The sequence below is a fragment of the Xenopus laevis genome, chromosome 9_10L (assembly GCF_017654675.1).
Source record: "Xenopus laevis strain J_2021 chromosome 9_10L, Xenopus_laevis_v10.1, whole genome shotgun sequence".
In the NCBI taxonomy this organism is placed as follows: domain Eukaryota; kingdom Metazoa; phylum Chordata; class Amphibia; order Anura; family Pipidae; genus Xenopus; species Xenopus laevis.
This window is the reverse complement of record NC_054387.1, coordinates 17,819,700-17,839,127: the sequence shown is the minus strand read 5'-3', so window position 1 is coordinate 17,839,127 and position 19,428 is coordinate 17,819,700. Positions and strand designations below refer to the sequence as shown.

Genomic DNA, 19,428 nt, shown 5'->3' with positions numbered 1-19,428 from the left:
ATATTCCCTGCATCAGTCAGATCTTCTCGGTCCCCAGGGGCTAAACATTCTTTGTTCACTTTACCTACACATTTATTCCTGTATTTTATCTTATACAAAAATAGGAAATGACCGTGATACAGGCAGACTGGCTAAGCAGAAGAGCCTGTGGGACTGCTGTTAATTTTCACGGTATTATAAATTAACCCTAAAATCCTGTCTTTGTAAAATCCTGCTGCTCTTCTGTCCATCCTCCTCCTCATCCCTCTATCATCCTTCACCGGCCAGGGGTTGGACATAATATAATGAGAATGTATTGAGGAGCTGGATAGAGATTAATACCTTAGGCTTAGAGTGACAGAAGGGTAAACAACTCTTTGCTGCCTCCGGTGTTTATTGCAAATCTGTGACTTGTTCCCTACAGAAGCTTGAGGCAACTGTCACTACACCCAGACAGGAATCCAATTTACAGCTATTGACTGTGTCCTTGCAGCCCCGCGGGAGACACAAACAGGTAGCAGTGATATAACGGGGGTGAATGAGATGTGAGTTATTCCCTTGCCTGTTTGTTGCAATAAATAACCCCTAAGCATATGTGTACAGACAAGAGCATAGCATGAGCTGTTGGATTAGGCACAACCTTAAGGATTGCTTGGCCTCCTAATACAGGGATATTGAAGCAGTTATAAGGTAATAACACCCCCAGCTGGCTGCAGGAACATACTGCAGGCAATTGATCCACATGACAACTCTCACCAGCTGCATTTTAGTGAGACTCATTCACACTGGTCTTGTGCAACGATTCATCCATATTACACGGGCATAACTACAAAAGAAGCAGACCCTGTGGCTGCCGGGGGGGGCCCAAGAGGAATAGGGGCCCCAGTAGGTATAGGGGCCCCATCAATCCCTAATTCATATATAAGTTCAATAAATATTGGTAAAACAGGTCAACCTCTAAACATTTTTGGCTCCAGAAAAACAAAATTTGCCCTTAGGATCAATTAATATGTAGTTATGTCACTGCATGGTTAGCAACCATATGGCAGCATCTAGCATACCTCCCAACCTCCCTGGACAGTCCTGATTTTGACAGCTCCACCCATAGTCCCGGATTGTTACTGAAAGTAACTTTCTCTTTGATCTCCTGCACTGAACATCCAGAAAAAAAAAAAAAAGTTTCTAACGCTTAATTGGATTTTGGCAGAGAGACAAATAAAAGAGTCCTCTGCACTCAACCCATTATCAATATATTTAAGACAAGAGACACTTTGTGCATACTGCTACTAAAAAATGCCTTACCCTTTAAACAAAACAGGGATTGTTTGTCCATATATTGCAACATATTTAAGCTGGCCAACTACGTCAAAGTCATCCCATATCTGGCCAGTCCTATGCTCAATTTTCATCTGATTCATTAAGAATTCTATTGCTTCATTATACATTTTACAAAGGGACTAGGTTTTTGGCAGAGAGCCCAGAATACATGGCAGGTGCACTTAGATACTTTTGTAACAATTTAAGATAAGCTAAGAAACAATTGTAACAATTTAAGATAAGCAGGTCTCTTGGGGAGACTGTGACGTGCAGCTTAATGGGCAACTCAAATTCTTTATAAAAACTATAATAACACATAAAAACCACAGAAATGCTTTCATAACCTGTAAAATTAACAAAGTAATTAGGGAGTGTGGCCACAAAATGAGCGTGGTCCTTGTCCCTCTTTCTATTTCCAAAATGTTGGGAGGTATGCATAGTGCGCGTATGCCTTTTTATTGGTTGTGATTTAGGCACATGATCTTGTCACAGTGCTATTGGTGGAAAAGGGCCCAGTTCCTGATACTTGCCACTGAGCCAGCAATAAATACATTCCCTTTGTTCGTAATAAGATTATTATGGGCTTATTATGGGCTCCCCAATATCATTAGGTTTACCATCTCACCCCTTTAAAAGAGGACACTTATTGAATATACATGCTGTAAGTAGGATGCAGGACTGCACACAAATCCATGCATTCAACTTGCAGCACGTGTATTCAATAAGTGTCCTCTTTTAAAAGGGTGAGATGGTAACCCTAGTGATATTGAGGAGCCCATAATGAGCCCATAATGAGCCCATGATAAGTCCAAGTTCAGCTTTGGCTCAGGTTTTTTTCATCTCCTAGATCAGTGATCCCCAACCAGTAGCTCGTGAGCAACAGGTTGCTCTCCAACACTTTGGATGTTGCTCTCAGTGTCCTCAAAGCAGGGGCTTATTTTTGAATTCCAGGCTTGGAAGCAAATTTTAATTGCATAAAAACTAAGTATAGTGCCAAGTAGAGCCTCTTATAGGCTGCCAGTCCAAAAAGGGGCTACCAAATAGCCAATTACAGCCATTATTTGGCACACCAAGGGACTTTTTCATGCATGTGTTGCTCCCCAACTCTTTTTACAGTTGAATGTGGCTCACGGATATAAAAGGTTGGGGACCCCTGTCCTAGATGAATGAGACAAAGGTGTCTCCAGGCAGCAGCGCTATAAAGGTGACTGATCCTGCAATGTGTCTTGTAAATCTGATTCTGAGTGTATATCCAGAATCCCAACCATAAAGCATGAAAGGGCTGCTGTTATCTTTGCCGGAAATTAAGGAAGGGCATCCTCACTAGTTCAAGGATATTCCCCTCAAACTTGTTTCATTTTCAGGCACAAGTAAATGGGGTTATGTATGAGATATCCCTTACTTTTTACTAAGCTTTAACTATGATTAAAGAAGAGCTTTTCCTGATTAGTTGCTCCTGCCATTTAATTAGTGAAGGGGACCCAAAGTGTTAATGCACCTACTGTCCAGGAATTCCTTGTCCTGTTACCTATGACCAGTGGTAGGGAGGATTCCCTAATTGGCCCAGGGAGAGTGTGACCCAGTCCTGTCCCTAGTTTATATAATGGGAGGGAGCACATGGTTGTTCCTCTCTAGCCTCCACCAAGTACCAGGGGCCAATATGCTGGGAGTCTGGCTGTATAAGCACCAGTTTCAAGCTTGAAACCCTAAGGAGACCTGTACAGGGTCGGACTGAGCCGGCGGGACACCGGGAAAAAACCCGGTGGGCCCCGACTATTGTGGGACCGGCACCCACATCCGCGACTAAAGATAATAAAAATATTGTGTGCGTTCGCCGGCGCATGCATGCAGTGCCGGCGCAGCAGGGGGGTGGAGGAGGGGTGCCCTGGGGCAGCAGCTCCAGTTGGCCGCTGGCCCCCCAGTCCGACCCTGGACCTGCAACCTTGATAAGGTCGGGAAGCAGGGACCCTATGAATGAGGTAAAGGCAGTGGATAGGAGTTTCTATCATATCACATGCATGAGGCACATGATAGGCCACTAACCAAGGAGACAGGGGTGTAACTACAGAGGAAGCAGGGAGAGCCCATGAGATATAGGGGGCCCCATGAGGCCCAAATAAAGAGCAATTTCAACATGTATTGATAAAACATGACAACCTCTGGATATGTTGGAGGCAGGGGGCCCTAAAGTGAATTTGCTGTGGGGCCCAGTAACTTCTAGTTACACCACCTCAAGGAGTAGTAGTGTTAATGCTCCCAGGAACACCCATTTAACTGTAGGGACCACAGTCTGGAAAGGGACTATATTTATCCTTGAGAGGTTCCACTGGAGCGATACTGTCTCCTATTAATGGCATCCAGGTTCCGAACAGCAGCCGAAACTTACTTTCCTTGATTAAAATGCTTTTATTAGCAGAGAAAGATTGTTGACTTTCAACACAAACTTTCCAACAGTTATTGTATGTTATAATGTACTAACATCATTTATATTGATCTTCTAATAAATCTGTATGTTTATATTTAAACTTCAATAAACACATTGAAAAAAAAAGAAAAAAAATTGTTTATTTCACATATTTTGGCACAGATTCCAGACAACAAGCTTTCAGGTCCACAATGACTTTTTATCAAGCTAGCCTCATAAAAGGTCAGTGTTATACCCATGCTAAATGAATGCGAAATTCCATCCCATAGAATAATTAAATCACGTGTGGTGCTGACTACAAGTTGGATCCTATGAGTAAAGATGCGTGATCCTCTCTATTTGCTTAGCCTTTTTTATTTGCTCCGTTTTACTTTGCACTTTTGCTCGTTACACATTGCATTATTTTTTTCATTTAGATTTGTAAGAGGCAGCACAACTTCTTGAGCAACATGAGCTCAATGAACAGGGTTGTGCTTTCTACTAATTGTTATAATTAAGAGATATCTATAATCTAGTTGTTATTTCTTATACTCCGCAAGATGCTGAAACCACCTTCACTTCCTGGTTCTGCAGAGTCACTGTTTGAGGAGGAGAGGGTAGTAAAACAAATCAATATTCTGTATATATATATATATATATATATATATATATATATATATATATATATATATATATATATATATATATTATATATATATCTTGAAATGCCGGCACAGCACGTATACTGGTATAAGGTGCCTGGGTGCAGAGCTATGTATTAGTATTTACAATGGCTCACAAGAAGCCAGCACACACAGGACTTATGGAGAAAAAAAGGTTTTTATTTTAACAGAAAAAAACTAACGTTTCAGTCCCTAGCCTTTCTCAAAGCCTTTTCCACTTTCAATGCCTAACAGAAGTGGAAGCTATGGAAATGTGGGGAAACCTCCTTATCCCCATTTAAAAGAATTACCCTGTTTATATAGGGAAGTGGAGTTCAGGGAAAAACAAAATAATTTTTCATTAGTACTTTATAGTAGCAAAAATTACAGAAATATTGATTTTACTAAATGAAAAGAATAGGCAGAACACAGTTTTCACAAGTCCTATTTACTGTGTTCATATTGAGCATATACCCCAGGAGCAATTAAGGTATTAATTTCCTGTTTGCAGGTGTAACCAACTCACCACGCAGCCATATTGGCTTCCTTTGATCCTTGTAATGCCGCTGACGGATTGCAGGTTCCGTATGCCTGGCAGGCTGTGGGAACATATGGGAGACAGGGAAGCGATGGAGTCGATTGAATTTGTCAGGGAAGTACGGTGCAGACATGGGAATTATTCATGGAACATGACTTGGTTAGAGGGAACCCACAGCAGCAATCTGTTTTATTGCCTACGAGCAGGAACACAATGTGACAGCAACAGATGTAGCACATTTACAGGGGCTGCGCTTGAACAATACAATGTACTGCACCCATCAGCCCAACGGCTACAAATTCCAGCCTGACTTCTCACCCACTCATCTTCATTATGTTGTAGGACAGGTCAATACTGTGAATTATTATTTACTAGTCCTTTTCTGTGCAGTAGAGGGCGCCGGCACACCACATGTTGACTGGTTAAACACTTCCAAATTTCAGTAAGGCGCAACTACATATAAAATCTTTGAAGTAAATGAGTTTGTCATGTTAATGTAAAGATTCACCATTATTCCCACAAAACCTATCAAGTTATAATAGCTGTCAGTCTTATTCAGTTGAAGCCCCATGGAGGGCCCCCTGTAGCGAATGACAAAATCACAGGTATAGGAAAACACTGGAGTATCAGCAAATAGCCATAGGAATATCTGGGCATTCTCCCAAAATTTGACTGGACTTTATGATGAACCAACATGTAACAACTCTGGGTGGGGTGGTGGTGGAGTCCAACAGTTATACTGAGCCATCTTACCCTCATTATAACTAGTTTAGCTAGATATCTGCAGAGGAAACCATGCATATCACTCTGGGATAATTCTGGCTACACTGTAGAAGGCAGTGTCGGACTGGGACACCAGGGGCCCACCCAAAAACGTTTGACCAGGGTCCCACCAATTAATCCTAGACCAGGGGCCCACTCAGTACTATTATTCTTCCTCTCCTCACTCAACCTCTATTCTCCTTGTCTCTTTTCTTTACTATACTATAATCTATTTTTCCATCTATTTAGCCTCTTTGTTCTTATACAAATAGGGAATGACCATGAAATAGGTCAAATGTTTAGCAGCATGAGGGCCCACTGACACCTGGGCCCACCGGGAGTTTTCCTGGTATCCCGGTGGGCCAGTCCGACACTGGTAGAAGGCAATTTGTGCTGGATGATTCCCCAGAATCAGTTCTACCTCAAACATTCGTGAACTAGTCATCACTACTAAAATGGAGAAGTAATGCAATCAACATTTTAGAAATAATTCCACTACAAACCAATTTCTGAGAATGGTTGGAGGAAATAGCACATTTTAGAGACATGGGGTAGTCTAATAATATCTTGAGTGGATTGCACATTCCCTATATATACCTAGCAGATATTAAAACCTAAGTAGTATTCACTGCAAATAAACTGACCGAGTTATATGACCTTAAGTTACATAACAAGTTATATATTATTATTATATTGAGTTACATTGAATTTTCAGTTTCCAAATGGAGTAATCCCATTGTCCGAGGGTAATGTAGAAAATCCAGAACCGATACACAGAACAATGCGATTCTATGGATGTCCATAGCCAAGGTGGTATTCAGGCTGGCTTGCACTCCAACAGTTTCCGAAAGCTCTTTCTAAAGCTGTCATCCAGAAAGGCATAAAGGAATGGGTTGAGGCAAGAGTTGGCATAGCTTAAGCTGGTGATGAAGTATGAGATGCCAATGACCAGAGATGTCTCCTGCAAGTCTGTGGTCAAAGATACAATGGTGGCCAAATGAAAGGGAGTCCAACAGAAGAGGCAAACAGCTACCACAACAAAAACCATGACAGTGACCCTTTTCTTTGCCTTGTCCAATGCTTTGGCATTTGAGTTCAGTCTCATATTGCGCAGTTTGTATAACATGACCATGTAGAGGATGCAGATAGTGGACACAGGTATGGCAAAACCCAATAACAATGTGTAGATGCGACTTGCTTTAAACCACAACTTCTCTGGTTTGGGGAAATTCAAGCCACAACTTTTAAAGTCCATGTCATCCATGTAGACTCCGGCAAATATGGTAAAAGGCAACACAATAACTATGACCAGCAGCCACACCAGAAGGCTGATGACTTTGGCAGCTCGATATGTACGATAAGGCATCCTCTTGGACCTCACAGTGGCCAGGACTACTAAATAGCGGTCAATACTCATAACAGTCAGGAAATAAATGCTGGAGAATATATTATACAGATCTATAGACAATATCACTTTGCACAGAACAACACCAAAAGGCCAGTAATGGAGAAGGATTTCTGCAATGTTGATAGGAAGAACCAAGGTGAACAAGTCATCAGCTATAGCCAGGTTGAGAATGAAGAGGTTGGTTACTGTCTTCATTTTGGGGGCCTTGAGGATGACGTAGATGACGGCAGTGTTTCCCGTCAACCCCACAACACAGATGACAGCGTAGATGATAGGGAGGATGATGTAGAAGTCAGGGGACATCTCTGAGCTGCTGGGATAGGTCTTATTGGGATGGCAAAAGTTTCCTGTGGGGTGACAGGAAGAATTGGGGGCTCCAAACCATGATATGTTCTCCATGGTCTTTTGACTCAGATCTTCATTGGAGCACAGACAGAGGACTGAGCACAGGTCCAAGGCTCCCAGGTTTATTCCTGTGTATTGTCAGTGATATATATTTAGGGAGTGCCATACCCAGATGGAAACATTTCCCACTTCTTATGCTTCCTTGGCTGTAAAAGCCGCTGTTGTGTCCCAAATAACGATCTTCAGAGCCTGAAAGGATTAAAAGGGCAGAATGTTAATAGAAGAGCACTAATCCTCTATGTTTGACTATCACCTTTTCTTTGGGGGTGCAGTATTTATTCTGGCAGGGCTTCATGAACATGAACAAGAGAGATGCTGACGGAGGGATCGCACACCCAAGTCTTAGGTTACTCCAGTTGGTCATGTAAATAAGACCCTGCAGGGTTTCCTTAAAGGAACAGTAACATCAAAAATTAAAAGTGTTTTAAAGTGTTTCAGAAACACTTCAAATGTTTATATAAATAAGCAGCCATTCAAAGGAGAAAAGACTCAGTTTACACTACAGATAAACTCTGTAGAACATATTGGTGTTATCTGTTATCCACTATTTAACATGTGCCATATAGTCTTTTTTCTGAGTGTTTCTGAAGCAAGCAGCAGTTTTACCAGTGCAGGGCAAGACTACATTATATTTTCATAACTTTAATACACTTTCATTTTTTGGTGTTACCTTTAAGAAGGATTATTTCACTTGGGGGTTATAGATGCCCCACTTGGTCTGTTCCTTGCAATAACATTTTCATGGTAATAATCATCATTATACAACTAGGGAAATGACTAGCAATGCTTGACTAGTTCTTAAAGGAACCCACAACCGGTTGGATGACATGAGTTTCCCATAGTGTTTATTCAGTTTTGATTCATAAACATTTGTGGGTAAATGATATGCTTCCTTTCCTTTCTTTTCGCGTTCATCCCCTGTTAGTATAATATTATTTTATGTTACATTGTAAGCTAGGTTGCAAAAGACACACGTCCATCAAGTTCAACCTCAGTCTGCAGTCACAAATGATGACTCTTTATTCAGCCTGATCCTTTCCCAAGGTGTGCTGGCAAATATGTGTTGCAGCTAAATGCCTTGATCAGAGGTTTCTTTAGGGTGATACTGTCCAGGCCCCACTGTGCCTGGGGTCCTACAGCAGATTTATATATAAGGATACTTAAGAAGATCCATTGTAAACAGTAGTTGTATATGCATGAGAAAAAGGCAGCAGAGAAAGATATAAACAGTAAAACCATGTTAAGTCTTTAAGGGGATGCTGGGAGCTGTAGTGCTAGACAGCCTTGCTTTTAATAAAACAATGGGATTTGTTCACTATACATGAACTATAAGGTACATATACACCATTTCCAAAGTAGTCTGGTTAACAGATACTACATGGCAGGTATGTATTTGACACCATCAGACCCTCACTATAACATTCTGCTGTCTGAGAGGCTGGATGATAACCCATTAGGTACAAATATTCCACTCTCATTGTACCTGGGGCCAAGTGAAGCAGACAGAATTTTGTAACTATAGGATTCTCTGGATCTGTAAGCAGCTAAAGGCAGATGGTAGAGTTCCCTGGGCACCGGCACACACTCATTGTAAGGCCAGTGGGCACAATAAATTGTGGTACATAATAATGTATACCTCATGTAGTTTCTCAGAACTCTCTGTTCTATAAAAGTACTCATTAAAGATAATTTTTGCACATACAGTCAGAAAGATTATTGGGGGTATTGGCAGACACCCAAATGAACATGAACCTCATCAAACAATCTGGGATAATTATATAGCACAGATCATACAGGTACAAATTCTGGGTAACGCCCACCATTTCGCCTCGTAAAATCTTGGGCACATTCACATACACATCACCCATGCACCCGTGACCCATTAACAACCCCTAGCACCTAACATTTCTCTTACCTGATCATCCAGACACCAGGCTGCTTGAGTCCTATGTACTGAATGGTACAACTAGGCTTTAAGTATGCTCTCCACAGTGCAGTCCCCATCTATCATATACTCCGTGCACACTCTTCTTACTATATACTCTGTGCTGCCTACTGTATACCCTGTGCTGTGCAGCCCCTACCTCCTGTACACTATTTGCAGCCCCCGCATACTATACACTCTGTGCTGTGCAGTCCGTACCTTCTATATAATATCTGCAGCCCCTACCTACTGCATACTCCATGCTGTGTACTTATACCTAGTGTATACTCTCTGCAGGCACTAACTACTGTGTACTCTGGTAGCCCCTAACTCTTTGCAGCCCTTAACTACTTTATACTTTGTGATGTACAGAATATACCTTATGTATACTCTGTGCAGACTCAACCTCCTTTGAAGGCTGTGCTGTGCAGTTACTACCTACTGTATATTCTATGCTTTGCAGAAAATCCTCTGTCTGCTAAAATTCTGATTTTGTGCCTTCCTGTTGTCCTTGCTGTCCCTGCTGTACTCTCTCCTCTCCCTGTGCTGCGCTTTATCTTCCACTGTGTCTGCTCTCAGCCTGATTTCTGTTCAGCCCCCACTGCTCTCCTCAGGCAAATACCATCCCCTTCTGCCTTCGGTGTATTCTGCAGCCCCCACTAACAACTGTGTAACCTCCTCTCCCTGCTGCACAATCCCCTAAAACAATTGGGCAGCCCACTACTTTACACTTTGCCCATCCTGGTTTGTGTCCCCTATTTCTGCTTTACTAGCAATAGGGATAGTAGTCTTTGAGAAGGGACTGTGCCTGTGGGATAGCAGGTATAGTAGGGAGAGATGGTGCCTATAGTAACAGTGGGATAATAGTCTCTGGGAAGGGAGTGTGACTGTGGGATAGCAGGTATAATAGGGAGAGATGGTGCCTATAGTAACAGTGGGATAATAGTCTCTGGGAAGGGAGTGTGACTGCGGGATAGCAGGTATAGTAGGGAGAGATGGTGCCTATAGTAGTAGTTGGGATAATAGTCTCTGGGAAGGGAGTGTGGCTGTGGGATAGCAGGTATAGTAGGGAGAGATGGTGACTATAGTAACAGTGGGATAATAGTCTCTGGGAAGGGAGTGTGACTGTGGGATAGCAGGTATAGTAGGGAGAGATGGTGCCTATAGTAGTAGTTGGGATAATAGTCTTTGGGAAGGGTCCATACAACAAAGTCCTTAATAAGACTATTACAGTTCATATTCACATCAATAATGCTTGGAAATTGCTGGTAGCCTATCCACAACAGAACCTGAAACTGCACATGGATTAATATACATAGGTGTTTGTAGCCCAAGCACACACTAAAGAATGAAGCGTGAAAGGGATTATGGATATTTACGGACTCTTACTACATTGTATATTGTTCACTTGATGAAACGAGCTATCCTGAAACATATTCTGACCTTCATAATGAAAAGCTTTTTCTCTGTATTAAAACCAGTGCCTTGATCCTAACTAAGGTGTATGAATCCGAGCTGGAGGCAAAACAATATATAATATTGGATTTATTTAATTTAACCTCAGAAGGTATGGAGAACCCCCCAAGGGCCAAACATTTCAGATGATAGATCCAGTACCTGTACTGTACCTGTGCAACTCTGTATGTGCAGTAGACAGGAATGGTGCTTTATTCAAATATATGCAAATCTCCTTTCCTGGTCCTTTCTGGGACATTGCACATTTATTGGACGTTTCCTAATAAATCCTCCCTTAGACAGTTACAGGCAGTGAGGAGCAGGATCTGACTCGGTGCCCACAGGAAGATGAAAATGCTCGTTAGCTTCCCAGTTGCCTCTCTTCATGCTCCAAAAGACAATTTAATTTGATAGCAAATGTTGAGCCATTAAACCTACAAGAAATCTTGGGACTGATGTGAGGTGCCACAATGAGAATAATGTTTCTGCCTGGCATATGAATGGGATTATTTGTAGCACAAAGGAGAATGAAACATTAAAATACTAACGAGTGGTACCAAATTTAGGGTGCCCCCAATGGATACACTAATGGCTTGAGTCCGTGTGCTCTGTGTTGCCATGTTTAAATTCCTTTGTGATGAGTGCCTGTGCAGTATATCAATGAAATGTGTTTAAGAGATGGGTCAAATGCAGTAAGATTTAGGAAAAGGTTGTTGGACTGGGGGGGAATTCCAGAGAAGGGGCAGCTATAGCGAAAGCTTGAATGTGAGAATGGAAAGAGGCAGAGTGAGGAATAATGAGTAGTTTGGTAAGTACTTGAAAATAAGTTGATGTAGAGTGGGGCAGAGTTGGGAATTTATTATGCACAAAATCTGCTGCACTGTATTCCTAAACTGCCTTGATTAATACGCAAATATCCCATTGTGCTGCATCTGTGGCCTCTCCAGGTAATCTGCTTCAATTCCATTGAACTGTTCTCTTGCCTTGTTTAGTTTAATATACATGGAGCCTATTGCATAGCATTAGATAGCTTGGAGCAATATGTACAAAGAACATTACACTCTGTTAGAGCCCTTTTGGGGCAACATACATAACACTCATTGCTCTATACTAGTAATCTGTCTGTCGTTATCTGTTTAGGTTCTGTGCACTTTAGTACTGGTCTGTGTAGAGTATAATCTCCCAAACTGTGGGACACACGGCAGAATACTGCTAATGGGGTCCGTGTGAATTCTGAAGGGCTGAAATGCAGTCAGTTGATTGAATCACTTTGGATGTGGCTTACAACCATTTTCCATATTCAGTTTTTTAAATTGACTCTCTACACTGACCCACACAAGGATTGACTATGCCAGCAGGTGAAATCTGGGCAATTCTATAAGCATATGCAAATCCCCATGTAGTCTGATGCTGTTGGTTAAAAGGAGCAGTAAAAATGCAAGGTACTGAACATGGCTGTGAACTGCATGCAAAGGTGATCCAATTGCCTGTCAGTGCTCCTCCCTCAGTATTATTCTAAGGAATAGGGAGAAAAAAATTGAACAAGCAAAATATAAATAGGGAGGAAATGAAAAGCATGAGTGGGTCATGAGAGGACAGTGAGTCATGAGAAGAACGTGGTTCAAAAGAAGAATGTGCTTCAGGAGAAGAGAGAAGGTCACAAGAAGAAAGTGAGTCAGGAGAAAATTGTGGGCAAGAGAAAAGCGTGGGCCAAGAGAAGAGAGTGGGCCAGGAGAAGAGAGAGGGTCAAGGGAAGAGTGTTGGTTAGGGGATGAGAATGGGCAAGGAAAAGAGAGTGAGTCAGACAGGTTGAGTAGAAGAGAAATGAGAAGAGCAGAGTGGTAAAGGAAACAGGAAAGGGATGAGAAAAAGCAAAAAGAAAGAATTTGCTCTCATTATCCTATCTGCACCCAGCTGTAAATATGCATGTGAGGGGAAAGAGCACTGAAAGATAATGGGTAGGGAAAAGATAGTGTGTCAGAAAAGACAGAGTGAGTAGAAGAGAAATGGGAAGAGCAGAGCGGTAAAGGTAACGGGAAAGGGATGAGAAGAAGCAGAAAGAAAGAATTTGCTGTCATTCTCCTATCTGTACCCAGCTGTAAATATGCATTTAAGAGTAACGAGCAGGGGACGAAAAGGAAATGACTTTATCTATTTTCTCCAACCCACTTACAGTATTCCTTGCACTTCTCCATAATCTTGGACCAGTGATATATACAAACCGAGTACAGATTAAATGAGCAATGAGGTATGTGCATGTTACACAGGGCAGGGCTTTGTGGAAAGCACCATTCTCTGACTTTCTTTGAAGAAACAAAAACACAGAATAAAATATAGACATTTTCTGCATCACTGGGATTTTATTAACCAAACACACTGGTGATTGTTTAACTTACAAAGTGAATTATGCAAGCACAGGGTGACATCATGGCACAGGTCTGCCTGTATGTGTGTTTGTGTGTTTGTATATGGAACTTAGTGTGTTATTCAACACAAAAATATATTAAATAACTTGAATTTTCAAATATAGTCACCAATCTAAAACTCTTTTCTGATAAACAATGTGTAATATTATGTAACATGTGACTTCCTCTGCATGGGGAATGTATTTTTTGGTACTCACGTGACTGTCTCTATGTCCTTTGCATAGGGGAGTGTAATTTCTGGTACTCGTGTGACTGTCTCTACTTTCTTGCATGGGGGAGTGTATTCTCTGATACGCAGGTGCAGGAGTCCTGTTTTTATGGCAGTGATTATCCAGTAATTGGAGCAACCTGACATAAGTACAAAGGAATAAAATCTCCTCCAAACACCCTCACCTTCCTATCAATGTGTGGTTTCTTTCCTCCAAATGATGTGGTAGGTACAGATGTTAGTATTAAAGGTAGTATAAGGCATTATTAAATAAGCCATATCAAAGAACTATTATTTATGGGCAAATAAAATCACAAAATTACAAATATTAATACAATTCATGCTGAGTGTGAAAATACAACATAGAGCTCCAGTAAATGGAGACTGTTCTACTAAGCAATATAGCAGCATGTCCACCGCAGAGAGCAGTTATTAGGCTTGTAACAATAACATACCAGCTGTTAATGGATAGACTATTATCTATAAGCATTCATATTAGTGTGATGTCCCAGATATAATTATTATGACCTCCTATACCATCAGACCTCCCCCCCAAAAAAACAAAGAAAGACAAAAATCAGCTCATCTATCTTAAAACCAGACCATAGCAACCCAACCATCTTAAGGTCCAAAATCTCTACTCATTTTTGATTGCCTGAAGTCACCAAGTCATTGTAAAGGGGGTTTAGTTTGTTAATGACTTTGTTGCATATGAAGCAATTTAGATCAGCTCCCATCTGGTCAACATATAGATGAGTGCTTCCACTTATGAAATACGATGTCACTGATACACTTTGGGCTAGAGTTGGGATAAGCGCCCTAGGTAATAATTTTGAGATTGGCCAACCCTACCCAGAATGCAGCATGAAGGGGCTCAGTGAAGGTGGCAGTGAAGGTGTGTAAGTGTCTTATTGGCTCACTCAGCTCATAAAAGGACAGACGTCCGGCATCATAGTCCAGCGAGATTCTGATTATCTGGGAGGAAGGAACATGATGTAAATCAGTTACTTTGTTGTTGTGCCTCACTGAATATTTTCTATATCCTCTGTACAAACACCAGGACTTCTTATTATTTCCAATCCATGACTGAACCCCAGTCCTCTCAATACTGGGATAGGCTACTCCTACCCCCCAGCCTCCAGATTCTCTGCCCTCCACTTCCCAGTAATGCTGCCCAGAGGGGAAACTCATGGTACTTAAAACCTGAGGATACTGAAACCTCTGTGGAAGTCGTGGGCGACGTTGGTCCTTTTTTGAGCAGAAAACCATTTTATGATCATCTGATAGAAATACATTATTCCCGGCAGTATGTATATCTAATAGAAGATCTGCAGCCTCCTGACCATAAATTCTTTTGTTTAATTCAGCCCCAATACCACCCAATCCTTTAAGTAACATATCTGAGATGAAACCCTGATCCATTTCCCCTATAACAGGGTATTTTTGATCATCTCTGGCTTTGCCTTCATCATCTAACCCCTCAGCATCACAAAATGTAGGTTTGTCTGGTGTCCTGCCATATAAAATAGTTACTGATTCAGCCATGTTGCACAGCTCCTCCGTGCGACGGATCTTCTTGGACAGCTCATCCTTTTTTATTTCCAGCTGCTGGATTTGGTAAAGGATTTGAAGATTCAACTGCTCTTCTTGCTTGGAGATCTCACTTAGTATTTGCTTCTCGAGGGCTTCCAGATGGTCTCTGATGTCGGTAAACAAGGCACTGACTCTCTCTGTCTCACCGGCTGCTTTTTCTTCCACTTCTCTCCTGTGCTCCTGTAGGCTCTGGACTCTTTTCTCTAATTCATCTCTTTCTGGGATCAATTTATCCAGGATATTTTTCATTTTCTCTGTCTTTTTCTCAAAAATTTCATTAAGAAACACCACATGGTGTGTCCTGTGTTCCCCAAACATGTAGCAAGAGACACATATGTAGGCCGAATCCTCATTGCAGAAATACTTAAGAAGCTCATCATGTACAAAGCATTTTCTGTTCCCCAGGGAAGCGGTGGGTTCAGTTAAGACGTGTTCTGCTGACTTGCTGTGCACTGTCACATGGTCATCACACATAGAGGTCTCACACTGCAGACAGGATTTAGCAGCAGGTACAGAGGAATGGACACAGTAAGTGCAGAAGATCCCAGTCCCATCCTGCCCTGGGGGAGTAGAAAGGAATCGCTCTGCTATGTTACCCAGTATTTTGTTCCTCTGCAGAGCAGGGCGTTCTTGATACTCTTCTCTGCATTCAGGGCAGGAATAACCTCCAGAGTTTTCCTGGGTATCCAGCATCCTTTCAATGCAGCTTTGGCAAAAGTTATGATCACACGGCAAGGATACTGGATCTGTATAAATGCTCAGGCAGATGGAACAGTTCAGCTCATCTCTCAGATCAGCAGCTGCCATCATTGAAATGATAAATGAGACTGAAAAGTATCTTTTCTCTTAGAAACCAGTGATACTTGTTTTACCGTATGTCACGTCACAGTGCAGAGTCTCTTGTTCGCTTCTTTACAGTTAATCCTTTGAGTTAATGGTTGAGTTGCATCTCCTGTGATTGTAACCCCATCAAAAAAACATAGAAGTTTCTAGACCACAAAGCAGAATATACCAGTGTGTATCTCTGGCCCATGTCTCTTATTCTGGTTTTGGCTTAGTTTGTGTTTAATTTACTCTGAGGACTCTGCTTTTATTCAAGCAAGGCCACCTCCTTTGGCTATCAGGAAGAACAAATGAATGCTGCTACCCCCCGCATCAGGGAGTGAACTTCTGCGAGGACTACAGTGGATGTAAAACAAAGAAAAGCTGTTTTTTTTTATAGAGCAAAAGAAAACTGTTACTATTTAGAGCAGAACATGAACAGCAGCTAGAAGTATGTGTAGGTGTAGAATGGTTGGGTGTTGTCAACAAGGTGTGTCATTGGTTCTTGTAAAAAAGAGGTACAGGATTTTAGACGTCATAGGATGCTTCTTGTTTACACCTGACTTGAGTCAGTTGACCTTAATGTCCCTTGGGATGTGACCCATCCTTTGTATATTTAACAGGTTTAGCACTACTGATCTTAAATGATACAGGGGGTAAATGATAGTAAACTGATTTCCGAATGATTATTCTAAATCAAAAGTAAAATTTCACAACTGTCCATCTGTCTAAGGGAAAATATCTGCATTGTTCATGAACACCCTCTTGAACTATGGTCTAGATGGGTCCAATCAGCTTTATCATGTTTATCTCTCACTCACCACTTTCGATTTCTTCTAACTAAACTGATCGGGCAGTTCATAGCCTGTGAGTACTATTCTACAAGAGAGCTATCACTATTATATATGATTACCCAGTCTTCTTCCTCTTGGTGTTCTTGTTCCCTGGATACATGACAAGGCATTACCATACAAACATATTATATATTCAGAGTAGGAACTGAAAGGAGTCTTAGCAACCTTTAATCTACTCAAGGATGTCACAGGTGAAGACAATCAGTGTCTCAAGGGAATAAAGCTTCCATTTATGAGAAAGGGACAGTATAGGGGGGGTATATCTTTCAAAACATTGATTGTCCTTCTTTGTGATGAAGCGTGACATGATTGAGACCAATATATCAGATTGCTTAACTATCTCACCAGTTCTATTTCAGATTATTATCTTGGGAACACTGCGAGAGGCACACAATCTTGGCAGAGATTTTGATTATCTTTTATGGATACAGCATGTTATAGTTGCTTGGCTTCTTCCCAGAAAGCCCTTGACGGAAAGTACATATTAGTCAGAAGCCTATATAGAAGAAGACTATCTGCCATCACAACATCACCCCACAGGGCATTCCCAAATCTCATGCTACCATACAGGACCACCTACACTGCTTCAAATGAAAGTTCAATTCCTAAAGGGGGATCTTTATCTTCTCCATGGGAGAAAAGATCACCTGCTATTTATTTGTTGCTATATATATATATGTTGCTATATTTAATGGGTAACTGTGTCATACAGGAAAGCTAATTGCTTTGATGATGATGATACAATTTATAGTTATGTATATTTTTAAACAAGGTGACATTTTCACAGGTGTCATACCAAAAGCTCCATATGAATCTGATAGATTGTAGAAAATATAATGGTTACTATAATGTCAAGTGTCCTAGAGCCAAACACAATGCACTCTGCGTGTGGGATGAGGTAAAACAAGTTTCCTCTGGGTTTCAATAGAAATAACTTTTCGTGCCTCGTTCCTGCTTTCAGTGATGGCGGCTTCTGACCTGAGAGACGAGCAGACCTGCTTCATCTCTCTAAACATTTATAATGATCCTGTATCCCTGTCAAGTGGCCAGGGGCCCCGTACAACAACATTTTTGGGGACCCACCCTGCCCATATGCCCTGCCCCAGACCCTGCCCACTCCACATCACAGTTAAAAGACCACACAGACATCAGCACTAAGAAAGGTAACCCCCCCACACACGTTATAAAAAGCTATTGGGGACCAGGGCCCCCCATAAAAGTTTTTTAAAAAAAACGTTGGCGCCAGGGCCCCCCTTACAAGTTAAAAAACATTGGGGCCCCAAAGAATATTTTTTTTTAAAAAAAAAAACATTGGTGGCAGGGGCCCCCCTTACAAGTTAAAACAATTGGGGCCCCAAAGAATATTTTTTAAAAAAAACATTGGTGGCAGGGCCTTATAGAGTATTAAAATAATACATTGGTGGCCAGGGGATTAAAAAAAAACATACAATGGTGTTCAGAGGAATTGAACTCGTGGCTTCAGGACTTCAACTTCGCCTCCTTTTGTGACTTTAGTTCTTTTTGCCTCTTCAGGACTTCAGTTTCGGCTGTTTCTGTGACTTCGGGTCTTTTCAGTGCTTCAGGACTTCAATTTCGGCTATTTTCGTGACTTCGGGTTTTTTCGCTGCTTTGAGTCTTCGGCTTCGGCTATTTTCGTAACTTTGGGTCTTTTCGTCTCTTCGGGATCCCAAAGTTATTAATAGGTAAAAAAGATAAATATATAGGAAGGCCGGTATTTTTTTCCAGAAAAGGTGGAAACCCTACTTCCTACTCATGTACAGACCAGTACAATCCTTTATTGGAGATAACAGCAGGTCATGGTGTTTGTGTAGGGAGAACAATACCTATTCAGTTAGACATGACAGTAAAGGAATAGATTTACTACACATCTCTCCTTGCAGCAGAATCAGAATCTCAATGGACTATGAGGCCGGATGCCTGTCCTTTTATGAGCTGAGTGAGCCAATCAGACACTTACACCTTAATGCTGCATTCTGGGTAAGGTGGGCTGATTCCTGTTTTAAAATTATTGATTAGGGCACTGCCTAACAGCCAAACTCATTCTGAGACCATATTTGTTGTGGGTACTATAAAAGAAATGGCCACCCATATTCACTAAGGGTATAATATCATGTCAGGTCAGTAAGGTAAAATAATGTTGCCTGCCAGTTATCAGTGGCCTAACTACCGGGGGAGCAGGGGGTGCAATTGGGCCAGGGTCCGCACCCCCACAGGGCCCCCCCGGCAGTCACGCGCCCACTACAGCGGCTGCAGCGCTGCACGGAAGAGGGTGGGGGGCGGGGCCCGGCTGCATGGCCCGTCCCCAACGAATTCTGTCTCTGTCAGTGATGGTTCATGTATGATTTTCTATTTACTTATCATTGTAATTATATTGATTTTATTTGTTACTATAAATAAAATAACCTTTGTATGACAACATATCCTTAACTGGAATCATTCAATTAAACTTTTCATTGTACAATGACCATGTCACCTTTCTATAATTCAGCCAATTCATGTTTAGTATTTTGCAGACAATTGCAAAAAGATTCTTAAATAAGGATCTGGACAAAGGGGTGACTTGGGTATTTCAGTGGTTGATGACATTCAATTTATAAAAAAAGTAATATTATTTAACATGGAATATGCAGCTACATATAAATCTAATGGG

General features: G+C 41.5%; 2 protein-coding genes across 2 annotated transcripts; both read right to left on the bottom strand.

The window, feature by feature from the left end:
• Window positions 1-5,968: 5,968 nt before the first annotated feature.
• On the bottom strand, window positions 5,969-10,022 carry npbwr1.L (neuropeptides B/W receptor 1 L homeolog). Its single transcript, XM_018237055.2, has 2 exons — window positions 9,391-10,022; window positions 5,969-7,664 (listed from the first exon to the last, which is right to left on the bottom strand). The coding sequence occupies exon 2, from the start codon at window positions 7,467-7,469 to the stop codon at window positions 6,480-6,482; it is 990 nt and encodes a 329-aa protein (XP_018092544.1). The 5' UTR covers window positions 7,470-7,664; window positions 9,391-10,022; the 3' UTR covers window positions 5,969-6,479.
• Window positions 10,023-13,174: 3,152 nt separating this feature from the next.
• Window positions 13,175-16,163, bottom strand: LOC108702045 (E3 ubiquitin/ISG15 ligase TRIM25). The gene has a single exon (XM_018237053.2). The coding sequence runs from the start codon at window positions 15,889-15,891 to the stop codon at window positions 14,308-14,310; it is 1,584 nt and encodes a 527-aa protein (XP_018092542.1). The 5' UTR covers window positions 15,892-16,163; the 3' UTR covers window positions 13,175-14,307.
• Window positions 16,164-19,428: the final 3,265 nt, after the last annotated feature.

Excerpts from the sequence above, each read along its gene's own strand:
- npbwr1.L (XM_018237055.2), bottom strand. The coding sequence starts at position 7,469 with ATGGAGAACATATCATGGTTTGGAGCCCCCAATTCTTCCTGTCACCCC.
- LOC108702045 (XM_018237053.2), bottom strand. The coding sequence starts at position 15,891 with ATGATGGCAGCTGCTGATCTGAGAGATGAGCTGAACTGTTCCATCTGC.